Source organism: Pan troglodytes, chromosome 3 (genome assembly GCF_028858775.2).
Source record: "Pan troglodytes isolate AG18354 chromosome 3, NHGRI_mPanTro3-v2.0_pri, whole genome shotgun sequence".
In the NCBI taxonomy this organism is placed as follows: Eukaryota; Metazoa; Chordata; class Mammalia; order Primates; family Hominidae; genus Pan; species Pan troglodytes.
This window is the reverse complement of record NC_072401.2, coordinates 88,425,888-88,444,053: the sequence shown is the minus strand read 5'-3', so window position 1 is coordinate 88,444,053 and position 18,166 is coordinate 88,425,888. Positions and strand designations below refer to the sequence as shown.

The 18,166-nt window shown below is 41.0% G+C and overlaps 1 protein-coding gene across 26 annotated transcripts in view; it reads right to left on the bottom strand.

Moving 5' to 3' along the window:
• Positions 1–18,166, bottom strand: part of AFF1 (ALF transcription elongation factor 1) — a 247,133-nt gene that overhangs the window by 76,370 nt on the left and 152,597 nt on the right. For all 26 annotated transcript variants that reach the window (XR_010156322.1, XR_010156321.1, XM_054683810.2 and 23 more), the window contains one exon: positions 17,008–17,910. Coding sequence is in view for 24 of the 26 variants with exons in the window: in XM_054683810.2 (XP_054539785.1) it covers positions 17,008–17,910 (903 nt within the window). In the remaining 2 variants the exon portion in view is untranslated. The remainder of the gene's footprint in view (positions 1–17,007; positions 17,911–18,166) is intronic.

Here is an 18,166-nt window from a genome sequence, read left to right as displayed (position 1 = left end):
ACAGTCTCACCATGTTGTCCAGGTTGGTCTCAAACTCCTGGGCTCAAGGAATCCTCCTGCCTCGGCTTCCCCAAGTGTTGGGATTACAGGCGTGAGCCACTGTGCCTGGCCTCCATATTATTTTAAAGAAGTTTATATACTCATCAATACTATGTGAACCAAAAACTGAATGAATATCTTGGGACATTTGTTCCTGTGCTTACAGAACAGCTGTGGTAGCTTCCTACCCTGTAAAACCATCTTACTCTATCAGTCAATACAAATGTTGCCTATCTTCTATATTGGATTCAGGAACCTTCAGAGATTACATGAAAATATGTTTAATCTTACACCTTTCCTTACTAAATTTGTGACCCAGGTCACAGAATTAACACTTTATACATCAGTGTTCAGTTCAGTACTATAATTTTTTCTGTTTGTCATAATGCTCAAATGTGACGGGGCTCAAAAAGCCCTTTACACACTAGCCCTTGCCCCATATACTTCTCACAACTAATGCAATTCTGGAATCCTGAAAATACAGCAAGTATTCAGTACTTTATTAGGGCATAAAATATCTATTCAAGTCTCTTATTGAAAAAGTGTAACATTTAAAAACTTGACTAAAATTAAATCCATGACACAGAGTTTCATTACTTCATCACAACAACTGTGAAACACCAGCAAACCAACCTAAAACACAAAGATATTTCTTGGGATTCTGCTGACTTCTAGGCACAGCTGTAACATCTATACAGACTACTTGAAGATGGATAATATACAATTTTCCTACAGCATAAATTTTCTTTTACTAATACAATATGTCAAGGAAAGGTGGTATATCTCACAATATACTAAATGTCAGGCAAACATATCCCATTTAATTCTCACAACAGCCCTCTAGCTCAGGAAATACTGTCCCATTTAAATGTGAAGTAGAATGAACCCATGCATTCTAACTCCATAGCTCTGTCCATTAGAAACATTATTTCCCACTCATATTTTCTTAAAGCCATAATATTCAAAACTATTAAAACTTCCACAATTTCAGATTCTAAGCCAAGGTAAAGAGGTGGATCTGGCCGGGCGCGGTGGCTCACGCCTGCAATCCCAGCACTTTGGGAGGCCGAGGTGGGCGGATCACCTGAGGTTGGGAGTTCGAGACCAGCCTCACCCACACGGAGAAACCCCATCCTGCTAAAAATACAAAATTAGCCAGGATTGGTGGTGCATGCTTATTATCCCAGCTACTTGGGAAGGCTGAGGCAGGAGAATCGCTTGAACCTGGGAGGTGGAGGTTGCAGTGAGCCAAGATCATGCCATTGCACTCCAGCCTGGGCAACAAGAGCAAAACTCTGTCTCAAAAAAAAAAAAAAAAAAAAGAGGTGAATCTACTATGCTTATACATTTAGACAACGTTAAAATAACTACTATAATTATGATGTAGATACAGCAGCTATTACATACTTACTATATGCCAGACATCGATATAAAGGTTTAACATACATTTTCTTACTTAAACCTATCTCCTTACAAAAAACTGTCTACCATTGCTATTTTACAGAAAAGAAATTGAGACTTGAACAGGTTAAGTAGTTTTCTTGTCTTATAACAGCCTCGAGAAGGTAAAAACAAGATTCAAACCCAAGTCTTCCTTAATCCCAAATCCATGCTTTTAACCACTACCTATACATAATGCCTAAAAGCCTCATCTAATTATTTCCAAAAACAGAACCTTAAAATATATCTTCCTTCCTTCCAACAACATCCAAACAGTCTTTAGCGTCCAATGAATAACATGCTCTATTATATACTTATTCACCACTAGTTATAAATAAGTACCCACCTGTACCCTACAGAACACATGAGTTTTCTAACTAAGGGATTAATATTGCTAAAATCAAAAGAAAGAAAGAAACTTTTGTATGCTGATGAATGTTTAAAACAGGCTTCCTATTACTGGCTATAAAAATAAGTAATTTAAAATAAAAGGTATTAAAGGATATGCTATTGGACTTGGTATTGTAAACAGCACCACCATTTAAGTGCTATAATTCAAACTCTTTTGGGAAAAAAAACATATATTTTACAGCTGAAAAAAGCATCGATAACTCCTGCTGTGGTCTGAATGTCTCTCTCCAAAGCTCCTATGTTGGACTTAAATCCCAAGGTGATAGTATTAAGAGGCAGGGCTACTGGGAGGTGCTTAGGTCATGAGGGCTCTCTGCCCTCATGGATAGGATCAGTGCCTGTATAAAGGGGTTTGAGGGAGCAAGTCTCTTCCATCTCTTCTGCCACATGAGGACGTAGCAAGATACACCATCTTGGAGGCAGAAAGCAAGTCCTTATCAGACACTCAATCTGTTAGCACCTTGATCTTGGACGTCCCAATCTCTAAAACTGTGAGAAATAAATGTCTATTGTTTATAAATTACCCAGTCTAAGGTCTTTTGTTATGGCAGCATCACTAGACTAAGATAATTATCGATTTTTTCATCACTCATACAGGAAAACTAATTCTACTTGGTGACAAGGAGGATAAGAATCCATGTTCCACAGTTTTGGGAACAGCCGTCTAAAAAGAAAAAAGTTAATTAGACTAACCTTGTTAGTATTTTGTCTTCCATATGAATGAATGAATGAATGCCTGAATCATACATTTAAAGACTTGTAGGAAAACATCTCTATGTTTGGATAGAGGGTCAAAAAAAGCAAAGTTTATTCTACTTTACCTAATTCCTTTTAAAAGTTTGAGAAATCAATCACATTTTTTTAAGGACATTTCATGATGACATTACCTTACTGAAAAGATAGGTCTTTTGCATGTCTGGATTCTCATGTCTTGGGTCTGCTCAAAGTGAGGAATAATCATACAGATAAAGAAATGCTTGAATTGACGGAGAGAACATTAACAGTTACAGGGATCAAGCAGGTGATATCAAGGGCCTAGTTAGGTCTGGGACAAGACAGCACATGCACCCTGCCTAAGGGGATTGCGCTGTAAGACTGTATGTTGCCAATTCTTCCCATTTTTAACACAAAAAATAAAATCCAGATTTCAATGTGAAGGTACTAATTTTTAGATGTTGGCAACTAAATTAATATAACAGTCTCTGACGCTCTGTGGGCAGCCACGCCCCAGTGTTGGTTTTAATGCTTCCTTCTCTCACAAGTGGGAGAACAAGGGAGTAAGAGATTGAGAGATGCATTCATTTTTAAGAGAAGAATCTCCTGTTGGGCTAAACATGGCCCAGTTTAAGGTACTATGGATATCTTCAGTTTCCATACAGAGATTCTGAATAGGTCCTCAGCCTGGAGGGGCCATGGAATGAGGCAGCCTCTTCCCTTTACTGCTGTGGTCTCCTCTCTGCTGCACAAGCTCCTGCCAAAGCCATGGGCATACTTTAGCGGATGGGCATACTCAGCCTGACAGATCACTAGAAACACGAACCAAGTAAGCAAAACAAACCACAGTGTAGTTATTTTACATGACTTGAATGAAATAAATCTGAACTACAGGTGAGTCATAACATAATAAAACACTCAATTAGGTTCAGAACAACAGACCAGTGTTTTCCCTTGTCTTAGCAACTAGTTCACTAGAATCTTGAGTGAATATAAGGGAGATAAAAGACCTCAGTACCTGTTTTATCCTTTAGTGCAAGACCATTAATCTACTAGAAAATTAAGCCCAGGTTGCCAGTCAGGCAATTTCAGGGTCAATAATTCCGTTTTTTTGTTGTTGTTGTTGTTTTGTGTGTTTTTTGTTTTTTTTTTTGAGACAGAGTCTCACTCTCGCCAGGCTGGAGTGCAGTGGCGTGATCTCGGCTCACTGCAACCGCCGCCTCCCGGGTTCAAGCAATTCTCCTGTCTCAGCCTCCCCAGAAGCCGGGAGTACAGGCGCCTGCCACCACACCTGGCTAATTTTTGTATTTTTAGTAGAGATGGGGTTTCACCTTGTTGGTTAGGCTGGTCTCAAACTCCTGACCTCAGGTGATCCACCCGCCTCAGCCTCCCAAAATGGTGGGATTACAGGCGTCAGCCACCGTGCCTGGCCCAATAATTCTTAAGTTACTAGGATACCAGTTAATGATACTGTTGTGGTCTAGAAGAGTGTATGCCCTACCCATTTGGATGACTCATTCCCAAAAAAGTGATTCCTTCAACAGCAAAATATTTAAAATTGCAAATCCTTTTCTAGATTAACAGCAGTTTTATTATATGCATTACTTTTAAGAAGTATATATACACACACACACGCTAAAGGAAATCTAGTGTCTTATTTAATACAAAAGAAAGCACCTATATATGAGACAGATGCATAAAACTTCCAACTTTTATAGCACATAAAACAATCTGATTAATCTCCAGGCTCAATTCTGAAAAGTGCAGTAATTATGAGGCTGGAACTCAACTAAAAATTCCTAATGAATGGATTAGGCTGTTTATTTTTAATGTAGGAATGCCAAAAATTACTTAATACTTAGGTAGAAAATGGTGAAATGATTTCTCAAAAACATTATTGAACACTGCACCCATTTCCCAGTCAAGTGTCCTGAATAGGAAATTCAGTCCAGTACTTCACCCCTCTGTTAAGCCAAGCATTTAAGAGATTATCTTTCAGACTCCAGACCAGAGTGAGCTGGGTAAGAAATCCTCAAGCTGAGTACAGCGTAGCAAAGTTCCCATTTGGCTCCAGTTCTCACCTGTGCTAAACACAAAGGACAAACAAGCATATAAGACACAATTGACTTCTGCCCTCAAAATGTTTACCACCTGGAGAAAAAGCAGCAGGATGATACCAAGGGAGAAGTGCTGAAACTCGGGCCTGAGCAGTGGGGTGCACAGCAGAAAGTCATCTATAAGGGTCTGGGGGCTGCAGTGGAACAAGGCAGTACCAGCAGCAGGGCCAGAACTCAAGGCTGCAGAGACAGGTAAGAGGCAAGAAGGCAAATGGACATATCTGGCTTTCTATCCTGAAGGTGATGGAGAGGTACTGAAGGATCTTGAAAAAGTATGACTTGATCTGATTTTCACTTAATCAAATCACTCATGTGAAATAATGTGGCATACTGAGAAGCAGGAAAACAGCAAGATGAGAGGTTAGAAAGAAGTTGTAACAGTTCAAGAAAGATGGTAAAAATCCATACTAAATGAGGGACACAGAAAAGGAGAAGCTATGAATGTTTATAAAGTAATCTCCATAGGATCAAGCTGCTTTCAAAACAATGGAGTATATGACAGAAAGGAATTGAGAACTGATGACCAGGAGGAAGGAGAACATTCTGTGTGTGAAGTGATACAGGGAGAGGGGCGCACAAAAAAATCCATTTTAGACAGGTTCAATTAAGATGCCTGTGCAACACCTACTAGAAAAGTCCAGTGGGCAGGTGGATAACAGAACCTAGATCTCAAAATACGTTTTAAGAGTTTTAGGCTAGAAAATCACTCTGGTGTTCGTGAGCAACGGCAGTTGAATCTTAAGTGCAAATGAGGTCACCAGGGAAAGGCTGCAGAATGAGAAAAGATGGTTGAGGACAGAGCCCTGGAGGAGGAGTGGGAACAGCAGCCTCCAAAGGAGATTAAGGCACGTGCAAAAAGGTAGAAGAAAACCCAGACAACAGGGGAGGAGAGTGTTTAAGGTGATGGTGGTCAAGTGTCAAATGCTACAGAGATGTCAAGTAGGATAAGGCCTGAAAGAGCATTCCTCGAATTCATCCAATACAGTCCACTAGTGGCTCCTGCCGGCAGAGGCAGTGGCGTGAAGGCACAGAGCAGGCTGCAATGGGTTGCAAGTAGAGGGGAGGGGAGGAGAGGAAGCAGGAACAGTGTTTACCTACTTCTGTCTCCAGAGCTTTTGCTGTGGAGGGAACAAGAAAGTAGTAATTAGAGAAGACACAAGAGTGAAGAAGGGTTTGTTTTGCTCTTTCAGTTGGGAAAGGCCTAAATGTAACTATAGACTATCATGAAAGAGCTGAGTAATAAGGGAAAGGTTTAAGCTAACCAAAGGTTGAGAGTGGGGGAGTTGAGAACAACTCCTTCTGTGAGATTAAACAGAAAGAGACAAATGGTGGCTGCTATGATTTGGGGGCGGGGGTGGCACTGTAGGTAGAAAGAACTGAGAGAATTCATACCTGGTGCTTCCTTCTCTGAAAGGTAGGAAGCAAAGTTAAAGGTCTCAGTGCAAGCTACATGGCCACGAAGACCAAAACTGAGTTTTACTCATCCTGTCATTTAAATCACCCGTGCCACCCTATATTTGCATGACTCATCAGATGCCAACATGAAAGCAAGGCCATGTGGAAAAACAGCACACTTCAAATAAAAGTGTACATAAGCCATCATTACTCCACAGAAACCATGTTTTGTGGCAGATGGAGCGCTGGAACTAGGAGCCAGGGTCCAGGTTTCATGTCTCCATCTCTGCCATTTACTAGCTTAAATTAAATTTAGAGACTCAGTTCCACGGCATGTAAAATGGTGACTCCTGCCAACTGCCATACTTAACTCACAAGGTTACTGTGATAATCAAGAGAGAAACAAATAAGTGCTTTGGAAATTAAAGGGGAAAGGGCACTACAAGATTTTAGAGTGCATACATTTTTATAAAGTGAACTGTTTACACCAGAGATTGCCAAGCCACGGGAATGCTGCTGTTCAGGAGTGAGCTCACAGAGCAACTAAGCCATCAGGCAGGGGTGGGGATGGTGGGTGGGGGAATGCTGAAGACAGCGGTGGGGGTTTAACACCATGGCAAACCCATTCTTAAAAGCTTGATAACCCCTAAGGAAATACTTTCTTTCACCAGGCTTTTCATTTGTTTACTTATTTTTAATACTTTAAAATCAAGTCTTAGGGGCTTTATTCACTTAGAACTCTTAACTGGGAATTAATGGTCCACTTGATCTAATTCCAACTTCATTTCTAAAGTACATTTCAATAAACAATACGATCAGTCTTCCTAACTCCCCAACATCACTAATTCCCCATTTTGATAACCCTCTGTCCAAATTCTTTTTCTTAAGGCCCAGTTCAAATTTCTACTCTAATCACTTCTACCACTACCAAGAGTTCCATAGTAGGAGTATGGAACTCATACTATGCACAAGGCACTGTCTTAAGTAATTCAAAGATTACCTCAGTATATTAGACCCACTTTACTTACAGACAAATAAACTGGTAACACAGGAAGGTTAGGTTCCTTGCCCAAAGCCTTACAGAATTATAAGCCCAAGCTGTACTGCCTGCCATGAAGCCAAAATAATTCTCCGCCTTTTATTAATGATTCTTGTTTTTATCTAAATTACTCAATAAATAACTAAAGAACTTCAAAAGCTGGCCCTATCTTGCCACCAGGCCCATCTCCCCACTGCTCTCCTCTGCCCATGCCCAACCTCCTGGAGCCACAGGCCCTGCCACTCCCACTAGATTTCCCTCCGTGTCTTGCTTCTATGTCTTTTCTCTTCCTAAGCCTTTAGCCTGGATGTACCTTTCACCAGAGTGCAAAGTACTTCAAAAGTCAACTCTTAAAAAAAAAAATGTACAGCTTCTACTTTTGAAAGGCAATATAATGTAGGTGTTGTGGTTAAGACTGTGGACTCTGGAACCAGACTACTTGAGTCTGGATTTCAGATCCACTGGTAAAAGCCTCCAGAAGCTTGGACAACCAATCTCTCTGTACCTCTAACTCTCTCAGTAAAACAGGATGGTAACAGTACCCTACCACATGGGATCATTGTGAATATGAAATGAGTTAGCACCTATAAATCATTTAGAATAGTTTTCATCATAAAGTGAACAAGGGGACTATGCCAGCAATGTATTATGAAGAGTTCCGTATTACCTTGCTCATACTGATTACACTTTGGATTTTTATGCTATGTCATAATAAATTTACTGTGCATGTGTCTTTCTTTCCTATTAGCTCCCTTTATATCTAATGGGTGTTCAAATATTTGTTGACAGAATGTAAAAATATGAATCCTTCTATGACAAAGAAACAAAGTTGTTTTTAAAAAACATTTTGTAAGAATGTTCAGATTATTTAATAGGAAAAAATTTTTTCACAAGTTCCCATGTTCTCGAGCATGAAAAAATGTTGGAAGTAACATAAATTCTAATTATACCATAGAATTCTATTTTAAAATTTTCTAAAATGCAACAGCAAATACTTGCTTCGGGGTATTTTAAAAATTGAGCTCTAAGGAAAAAGGGAATCTATAATATAGTGTGGGGTTGTTAAGAATACCTCGAAGAAATATACATAATACAGAATGCCTTCCTTTCTTAATTCATGCAGTTCAATTCAAAGCTCCACATTCCTGTCCAATATGAGTTTTCAGAGTTCTATTATTTGTAAATTGGAATAAAAAACCTAAGGTGATTTATCTAAAGGACAGAGCTAGAAATAGGACCTCTAATTACTTAAATACCAAGGCCTCTAGATTAAAACATTAAACCTCAAAACCCTTCAGCCAAAGGGATTAAGAAGATTAGAATGGGCTTGACAAATTACCACGGGGTTAGGAAAAAAAAAATGCAGAGAGAAAGTAGGCCAAATTTAAATAGGGAATGAAATGAAGTTCAAGAGAAAACTAATAGTTTGTGTGGACCCTAGACCTCTGTGGGAAAAACCATCAATAGAGTTATTTCAACAATTAAAGAAAGGAACAAAATCAATGTAAAAATAGCTGCTTATAGAGTTCTTGGGAAATGTGAACATGCAAAGTTAACCTTGGAAAATAATGTCAAATTGCTGTTGGCAACTGGAGAGAAGAAATACAAGACCAAAAGATATATTATTATGTTTACATGAACCAGGATCCTCTCAGGAGGAACTGTTTAAATATCTCATGAGTGTTGGTCACCCCCACCAAAACAGCCAAAATCAAACCACTAACTCAGTCATCAACAAGATTCCCCTTGGAATATCTGGGTTTCTGTCCCTGAAGATTATCAGTTGGCTCAAAATAAAACACAGTTAATCTAGAGAAGAGCTAAAATGACCCGGGTGGCTATGTGAGAGCCTGGGAGAGCACATGCAGTCTGGGAAGATTCAAAAGAGTTGAATGTCTATATCTTGGCAAAGGCACAACTGGAGAGACTCAGGGGGATCCAATAACCATCCACAAACATCTCAAGTGTGAAAACAAGGAGGAACAGGAATTTCTTATCCTGGTACCAAATGTACTTCTGGCATTTCCGAGAAGGAATAGAAAGTGAAATGCACAAAGTAAAAACAACTCCAATTAATACCACCCAAAAAGTTCTTCCAGTTTCAATTTTATGCTTTCCTCTTGGGCTACTATAAGCAATTCTATTCTTTGCATTAATTTTTAACAATTTAAGAGCTTTTCAAAAATATTGTGTCTATATTACTTAAAAAGTTTCCTTCAGAGTTTAAAGTGTTTCTTCAAAAGATTGCCAGGTTCAGCCTGGGCAACACCCCAAGACCTTGTCTCTACAAAAAATAAAAATAAATCAGCCAAGCATGCTGCCATGTGCCTGCAGTCCTAGCTACTCAGGATGGAAAAGTGGGCATTGCTTGGACCCAGGAGTTCAAGGCTGAAGTGAGCTGTGATCGTGCTACTGCATTCCAGCCCGGGTGAGAGAGAGAGACTCTAAAGATTGCCAGGTTCCAGAAATTGCCTCTACTCAGCCAATAATGATTTTTTTCCTAAATTCTCCAGTTTGTAAATACTGGCTAAAAGTGTGGGGGGTGGTAGGGAGAAAGAAAGAAAACAAGCCCTACAGGCCAAACAAAATAATTTGTCTGCAGGCCCAACCTAGCCCTCAGGCTGCTGGTTTACAGCTTCTGCTCTAAAAAACCTGCCTGTCACTCACTATTTTAAAACTTCTATATTTAGATCTTTTCAGGTTTAAAATTTGGCCTCTGAAGTGCAGGTGACTTATTCTTCATGCTTTCTTACAAGCGGTTTGGAAGTCGTCTGCTCCAGGCACCACCCATGGCAGCAGGGAATTCTGCACACAGATAACTTTACTCTGCTATCAATTTCCTAACACATTTAGGTCATGTAGGTCTGCCCAGGCTCACTGAGGTCGACCTTACAGAATCTAGAGTTACCATAATAAAACATTTTTAGAAAACGGAACCTGAAAAGCTAGATAAGATTGTGTCATAATCTTCTACCTTATGTTGGGGGCAGAACAATGAAAAACATGAGCTACGGAGGAAAAGAGGAGGAGAGTCTTGGGGATCCCACTTCTGTGCTTCTCCCAAGGCTACTCTGACGTCCTACTCAGGAATGAAAGCCCCATCCATCAGTTCAGTGTGATCCTTGTGCCCGAGACCCACATGTCGGGGGGCTTCTTGAGCCACTGGGAGGGGCCCCTGTAGCTCCCTGTGGCCCATAAGCTTTTCCGGAACAGTTGTCATCTCCAGGCTACAGAACAAACTCAGCCCCCCAGGGGAGGGCCTGGGAATTTTTATTTTTAACAATTTGTATTTTTATCAGGCTTCCCAGGTGATTCTGATGTGCTGCCAAGTTTCAGAATAAATGAAAAATTCCCTTTGATCTATGGTACTGGGCTTATATCCTGGGAAGAATTCTCTAATGGTCTCTGCACATGGTGTGGCATAAGCCAGTGGCACATGCTATTCCTTCTTCCTGGAATACTGACACTGCTTAAGCCCCAACACCCCTCACTTGGGCCACTCCTACTCACCTTCAGCTCTCATTCAAATAGTACTTCCTCAGAGAAGCCTTCCTCAGCTCCTTAGTTCTAAGTCACAATCCCCTCTTATAGCTCTTAGAATAGCTTGTAGTTTCCCTTATAGCACTTGTCAAAGCTTCTTATACATGGATCTGAGTGATTACTTGACAAATGTCAGTTTCTAATAGGACAGTTAAGGTCCAAGAGGACTGGAACCATCTGGTTTTGCCCACCATTTTAACCTCTCATCCCCAGCACCAGGCCTGGCACACAACAGGGGTTCAAGATATTTTGGTTAAAATTGCTGAATACATGATGTGTTTGTGAGAGTAAGCTGCTTAAATGTGTTTTGAGTGGTGCAGGAGCAGGATATGCACCATCGGCATATCCAGAAGTAAACCGCCTGAAGGTTTAGATCATGTCATAATAGGGAAGTCCCTCTTCTTGAGGTTTAAATTAAATATGGAAGTAGGAAAGAATGTTTGTACATGTGAATGCAAAGTGAATCACTATCACACAGTTTTCCACTGTGGGTTAATTCATGCAGTTGTTAGGCTGGTAGTTTATTGAAAATAGGAGGCTCAACTTAAGAGCTGCAATGAATCAAAGTGGTCCAACAATGAATGTACACTTGGGTCTTGGAAATTAAATGCAAGCATCTGGCAACAAAACGTTCCTAACACGATGTCACAAGAGGCCACAAGGTAAAGAGCAATTGCTTTGCAGAAATCAGTCACAATCAGGACTCAAAGCCAGACTGATCTGGAGGAGGAATTAAGTAAGACCATATAAGGATTCTTAGGTACATATGCTCAGTCCCAAGGTTTTAAATACCTACTAAATAAACACAAATCCCAAATTATTTTCAGTTCTGACATTTTCCCAGAGTTAGACTCCTGTTTATGACTGCCACTTGTCATCTCTACCTGGATACATTACAGCATCTCAAACCGAACACATGATCTTAATACATGACCCAACTAGAGTTCTTAGTTTTCCAGGTTATTTTCCTCTCAGTAGCTGGTATCATCCCACCATCCTTGCCTTTCAAATAAAAAGCCTACCAGCCTTGTTTGATGCCTCACCTCCCCTCACCTCAGGCCACTCCTATCTCCTGTCAATCACAGAGCCCTATCAGTTCCCTGCCAAACAGATCCAGAACTTGTCCACTTCATACCACGTACATGGCTACTATCCACCTACATGGCTACTACCCCAAGCCACTATCATTTCCTATCTCCCAACTGGTCTCCCTGCTTCCACCTTTGCCCCTCTCATCCATTTCCCACCCAGAAGCCAGAGTTACAGTTTTTTAAAAAGAAAAAAAAAAAGTAGATATGTCCCTCCCCTGCTCAAAATTATCCAATGGTTTCAATCACAAATAATACCCAAATGCCTTTCACGGCCAACAAAGCCTCCATGGTCTTACTCCTGCCCATGTCGCCAGTTCCATCTCACATCCTCCCCTCACTCTCAGTGTTCTAGCCATACTCCCCTCATTTCTGTTTATTTTGGGTGGTGGTGTGGGGGGAGGAGGGAGCGTTTGAGACAGGGTCTCACTGTCGCTCAGGCTGGAGTTCAATGGCAGTATCTCAACTCCCTACAACCTCAGCCTCTCAGGCTCAAGTGATCCTCCTATCTCAGCCTCCTGAGTAGCTGGAACTACTTTTAATTTTTTCCCAATAGCTGGGAAAACTTTTTAATTTTTTGATAAAACATCTCACTATGTTGCCCAGGCTGGTCTTGAACTCCTGGGCTCCCCAGGAGTGATCCTCCCACCTCGCCCTCCCAATGTGCTGGGATTAACAAGGCCATGCCTTTTCCTAAATTCAGGCCTTTACACTTGTTTCCTCTGCCTGAAATGAAATACGTCTCTGAGCTCTGCATGACTGACGCATGTTCATCCTCCATGCGAGGTGTCTCTGTGAAAGGTGCCTCCTCAGAGGGTCCTGTGCTGACCACCATTTTTAAGTCAGCCTCCTCTGATTCATCTCATCCTCATCACCCTCTTTACTTCTTGCGGCACTCTTATCAACGCCTATGATTTCATTATATCTATATTATCAATGCCCCCCATTAGAATAGATGGTCTATGAGACCAGGGATCTGTCTACCTTGATCTCAGCTGTATCACTAAGAGCCTACTACAGTGCATGGAACATAGTGGAGGGTTAATATCAGTTTGTTGGGCTGGGCACAGTGGCTCACACCTGTAATCCCAGCACTTTGGGAGGCTGAGGTGGGCGGATCATGAAGTCAAGAGATTGAGACCATCCTGGCCAACATGGTGAAACCTCGTCTCGAATAAAAAAATATATACAAAAAAAATTAGCCGGGCGTGGTGGCACATGCCTGTAGTTCCAACTACATGGAAGGCTGAGGCAGGAGGATCGCTCGAACCCGGGAGGTGGAGGTTGCAGTGAGCCAAGATTGCGCCATTGCACTCCAGCCTGGCGACAGAGCAAGACTGTCTCAAAAAACAAAACAAAACAAACAAAATACCAGTTTGTTGAATGAATAAGTTAAAAAAAAAAAGAAAGAAAAAGGAAAGAAAAAGAGGAATGATGAAAGATAAAAGTGAGGCCAAGAAACACACAGGAAATGAAACTCACTGTATCCTCCATGGCTCTGCTGTAGGTTCAGTCTGGGTGACAAATTACAACTCTTCCGGTCAAAAACACAAACATCTCACCACTGCCACCAATGCTGCCACCAAACAGCAAGTCAAAAGAACTGGGTGTTCTAGCTCTGGCTCTGATATTAACTACAACTTTTTGCAAAATGAAGGACTTTACCCTTTAAGACCTTATTTGCAAAATGAAAGAGCTGTGTCTTTAGCTTTAAAATTCAAACATTCTAAATTCAGTATATGATTTGGTGTACCCATCTCTGCTTATTCCACTTCTCCTTTTCAATAAAAAGCCTATCTAGCACATAAATCCTTTATCTGAAACCTGTGTCTAGGCACACCTCCCCACCTCCACATTCCATCTCAATGCCCCCAGCCTCGGGGTCCATGTGCATGAGCACTCACAGAGATGCCACGGCTTCTCTCTCTTTCACTTGTTATCTCTAGACAGAAAAGAGCGATATAAAGAAATCTCAATCTTCCAATTGGGCAGGTCCACCTCTGATGTGGCAACTCTGCAGCTGGAAGGGATCCATGTGAGATCGCGGAGTTCTGGGCCTGGCCTCAGATTGGTCACTTCACACTGCTAGACATCTTCCAGTTGACGTAAAACTAAAACAGACACTCCCGGAGAAAAACCAAGTGCAGATTTTTGTGGTCCAGACCTCTAGTCGGAAACTGACCTTTTGATAATTTTTTCCCTTAGGATCTTTGGAAGAATTAAACTTTAATTCTGAGCAAGACTTATCCCAGAGAAGACTATGAGTTTTTATAGTACCAACTAGAACATAAAACCAAGTATTTCCCATGAGGTGAAAGCAAAGGACAGGGAGTAAAGAATCCACACTTAGGTGGCTAGAGAATGAAGGAACATAAAAAGCAAAAAATAAAAAGAGTGACTTTCCAATTTGGGTTCATTTGTAAAATCACTATTTCACAGAAGCAGTGGAAAGGGGTAGGGGAGAAATGAAACAAACCACAAAACCCAACTATCCTCACACTCAGAGCACTAGGAAAGAGAAAATTTCCTCTGACTTGCCTTAGGACCAATTAAGCAAATAAAGGAAAATCACTCAGCTACTCCCACACCCCCTTCTCCCAGCTCTACCAAGAGACAGCTTCCCCTTCTGCCCCAAACCCAAAAATAACCCAGGCTATTGGTAATATTCTCACCTATATTCAAAGTTTACCTGCTCTGGGGCTAATTTCCACATTTTTGGTCCTACATCTCTACACTTTCCTTGGGTTCACCAGAATAATAATCCTTGGATTCACAAGAAATATTAAAATTTGAAATATAAAATTCAAGTATATTTTTAAAACTTTCAAAAATACCCATTTTGCTAAGTGTATAAACAGAAAATTAATGCTAAGTCTGTGAAACATGAGATCTTCATTAAAAGAGCAAAATCAAATCCAAAACCTGACCAGGGAGCACCAAGATCCCCACTTCCCGGATTGACGACTCCTTCATTCCATGCTCTTGGCTCCTAATTTGCCCTCAAAGGGGTCACCGAGAGCCCTCCATCTGTCTGACCCCCTCAGTTCCATCCTCCCACTCACCAACAGCGCCACGGGGCTCCCAGGCAGTTGGTATCACAGCTGCCGCTGCCTGGCATGAGAACTCGGGCCGAGACCAGAGGGAACCACCGCATTAAAGGAAATGCTGACTGTGAACAGAGGCTGCAGATGAAAGGTTTACTTCTACTCCATTGTTGACAGCAGATGCACTGGTGCCAAAAAAAAAAACCCCATTCTTCAATGACCAAATGTATGGAGGATTTTGTTCCTCAGAAAACATGCAAGAGCCAATTAACACAGTCCTATGTTCAAAATACATATTAAATATAAGGGGTTTTAAGACACTGAAGAATCTCAACTCAGCCTACTTATTTCCACCCAAGAAAACAGTAAGTTAACAGGAATCCTCTCCCAGAAACATCTACTAGGAAACCTAGGGCTGAATTACACAGGTTCTTTAAGCACCTCATTCCAGAGAGAGAAAACTCAATTGTTCTCTAATTGCTTCATAAGTGTAGGCTGATCTCTATACTAGACTAATCTGTCCTGCAGCAAGGACCGATTTCTCTGGCACAGAATCTTGCACTTAAGCATATGGTTGGGCATTTGGTAGACAATGCAAATATTTGCTAATTTGTCTAAAAATTGTTTTAAAGCAATTTTTTAGGTTTGTTATTTTTAGAAAGAATGTTAAGTTGTCCCCCTTTTTTTTTTTTTTTTAAACTGGGAACATACAGCTAACCCTATTTGATAAAGAAAGAAAGAAACTCTCATTGAGTTCTTTATTGCCTGAATTAGAAGGCAGGGGGAGTGACTGTTTTGAGGAGGGAGGATCTCACTTTATTTTGCCTTCATTCAGCTGCCTACCCCTACCTCCATCACAGCACAAAATGTTCAATAAATGGCTCAGTGCATTAAATCTTCTTAAGTTAGGATCAGAGATGCAGTTCTGCCATCTTGGTCATTTCTGCCATTGGTTTTACTCCTTCTTTCTTATTTTTCCTTGGTCCCCAAACAAGTGGCATTCAGAAGACATCTGGAAGTACTCAGCTGAAGAGCTCAGTGAGGACGGCACCCCAACCTCCCTCTTCTAAACCAGAAGCTGACACCAGAAAGTTACAAGTTGTCCTCCTGGAAGATAAAGGTTATCTTTCCAGGTAGGAATCACGCCGCCACCTGAGGAATTTTACCTTCTGGCATTATGTAAAACATATCTGGATGGCATAAATGTCTTTGAGCAATGGAGATGCAAATTAGAATGTTTATACAATAGACGTAACTAAACCATAGACTTTACATTAAAAGATAAGTTTTAAAATTCCCTTCAAACATTTCACTTCACACTACTAATCTTAATTTTGGAGAAATTGGTACCACTTTAAAATTTCAGTGACAGAATGTATGCTCTAATTCTCCTCATTCAAACACAATGCTGCTGTTTATCCATGCAGTAGAAAAAGAAATATTTTTTTCTTGGTTTTAAAAAGTACAGCATTTGGGTTACTTTTAAAACCCATAATTGAATAACATTCTGTATTATATTTGTGACTCACTCTCAAGTGAAATGTCACCGTATACCCACTCTTCTTTTTTAGGTGATAAATAATAAAATATTAGAACAGAACTTTAGTTATAAAGCTCCTTACAATGTACAGGGAACAAGTCCTTCTAAAATAATAAAAATTCAGAGACTCTGTCATCTTGTTTTTACTTTTTTACGGTTTAGAGCCCAGGAAAAATTAACTGGGTCTGAGGAGGTATTAATCAAAAAAATTTTTTTCGTGTTGACGTTGTTACCCCAGTGTCTCCCAAAACAATAAATAAGACACCTGAAAACCTTCCTGAAACTTTCTGGTAACCGAAATCTTCTCTCTCTTGATTGGGTTTTGGATCCTACAGGTGTATCTATTTTTTGAAACACAAACTGTACTCTTATGATCTCTATGTTTTACTGTATATAAATTTTGGCTCAATAAAAAGGTTCTCTAAACCTTTCTGCAAACTGCATTTCAATATCTATAATCAGTCGTCCATCTCAGATCTGGGTTTTTTGCGGGTTATTAACAAGATCCTAAAGCCAAAAAGAATTCCCCCTACCCAAAAGCCATGGACTAACCTCCCCACCTTGCCCCACATCCTCCAGACATTTTCATCTCAAATCCGTCTTCGAATTGGAATTCCCCAAGATAAGAAATTCCACACACCTCAACTGACTGAGAAGGCATCTTCAGTTTGGTGAGCTTGGCTTTGGCAGGCACTTTCAAGTCTGTTTTTTCAAAGGTCTGCTGTCGATAGTCCTCCGGCAGTGGTTTCAGTTCAGGGGATTCACTAGGGGCCTGATCTTGACCATCCATGGGCCGGACATAAGCCGTGGGCTTCTGCTGCACTGCAACACTTTTTGAGGGGAGGGAGGGAGGTGGAAATGTCTGAGAAGGCGGCTGGGCAGGGGCCACCAAACTGTCTTGAGGGGTCTCTTTATCATGGACTTTCACTGCTAGGTCCTTGGGAGATTTGGCTGGGCAATAGCCTTTACTGTTATTGCTGCTGCCATGAACCTTGCTGCTTCCTTGCATCCGGGGAAGAGTTTGCTGGTTGGAATGTATAGGTGACAAAGGGGGAACTGGGGAAGGCAAAGAGGAGATTAAGGGAGAAAGCTCCCTCCCTGGAGCCGAATCTGTCACCGAAGCACAGTGGTCTCCGTCAGCTCTTCGGTCACCTTTCTTGTGATGACTAGAGCCAAACCCCTCCTGACCAAGGCGATCCTGGGTCAGGTGCTGGCTGTCCGGTGGGCCGCAGCTTTTGGCATGGAGACTTGGCATTGGTTCAGTTCTTGGCTGCGCCATCTTTGGATTGTGGCTAATGTTGCCAACAGAAAGTGGTCCAGACGCAGGAGTGTGAATGGACTGGTGGTGGACACTAGTGTGGAAGGAGCTGGATGGAATGCTGCTCCCTTTGTCAGGAATTAAAGGATATTTCGGCTTTCCCAACCTATTTTCAGAAGCATCCAAGCGATGAGTGTGAGACTTAGTACTAAGGAACTCCTTCACTTCTTCGTAGTTTCCCAACATGTTCTGTATTCGACTAGACAGCTCATCACCTTTTGCTGTCTGAAAAAAAAGGAGAATTTGAGAATGAAAAAAAACTAAGGAAAACTACCATTTAACAAACCACGTTATATAATACTATTAAGGAAAAAACTCCGAACTTAATGTACGACATGTAGAATTTAATGTGCCATTTTAACTCAATTCCCCTGTTGAGAAGACTATCATGGATACATATTACTAACTGTAGGAGACTAGCATTACAAAAGAAAACCACAAACTTTGGTAATTCTAACAACGTTCAGAGAATTTTCATACT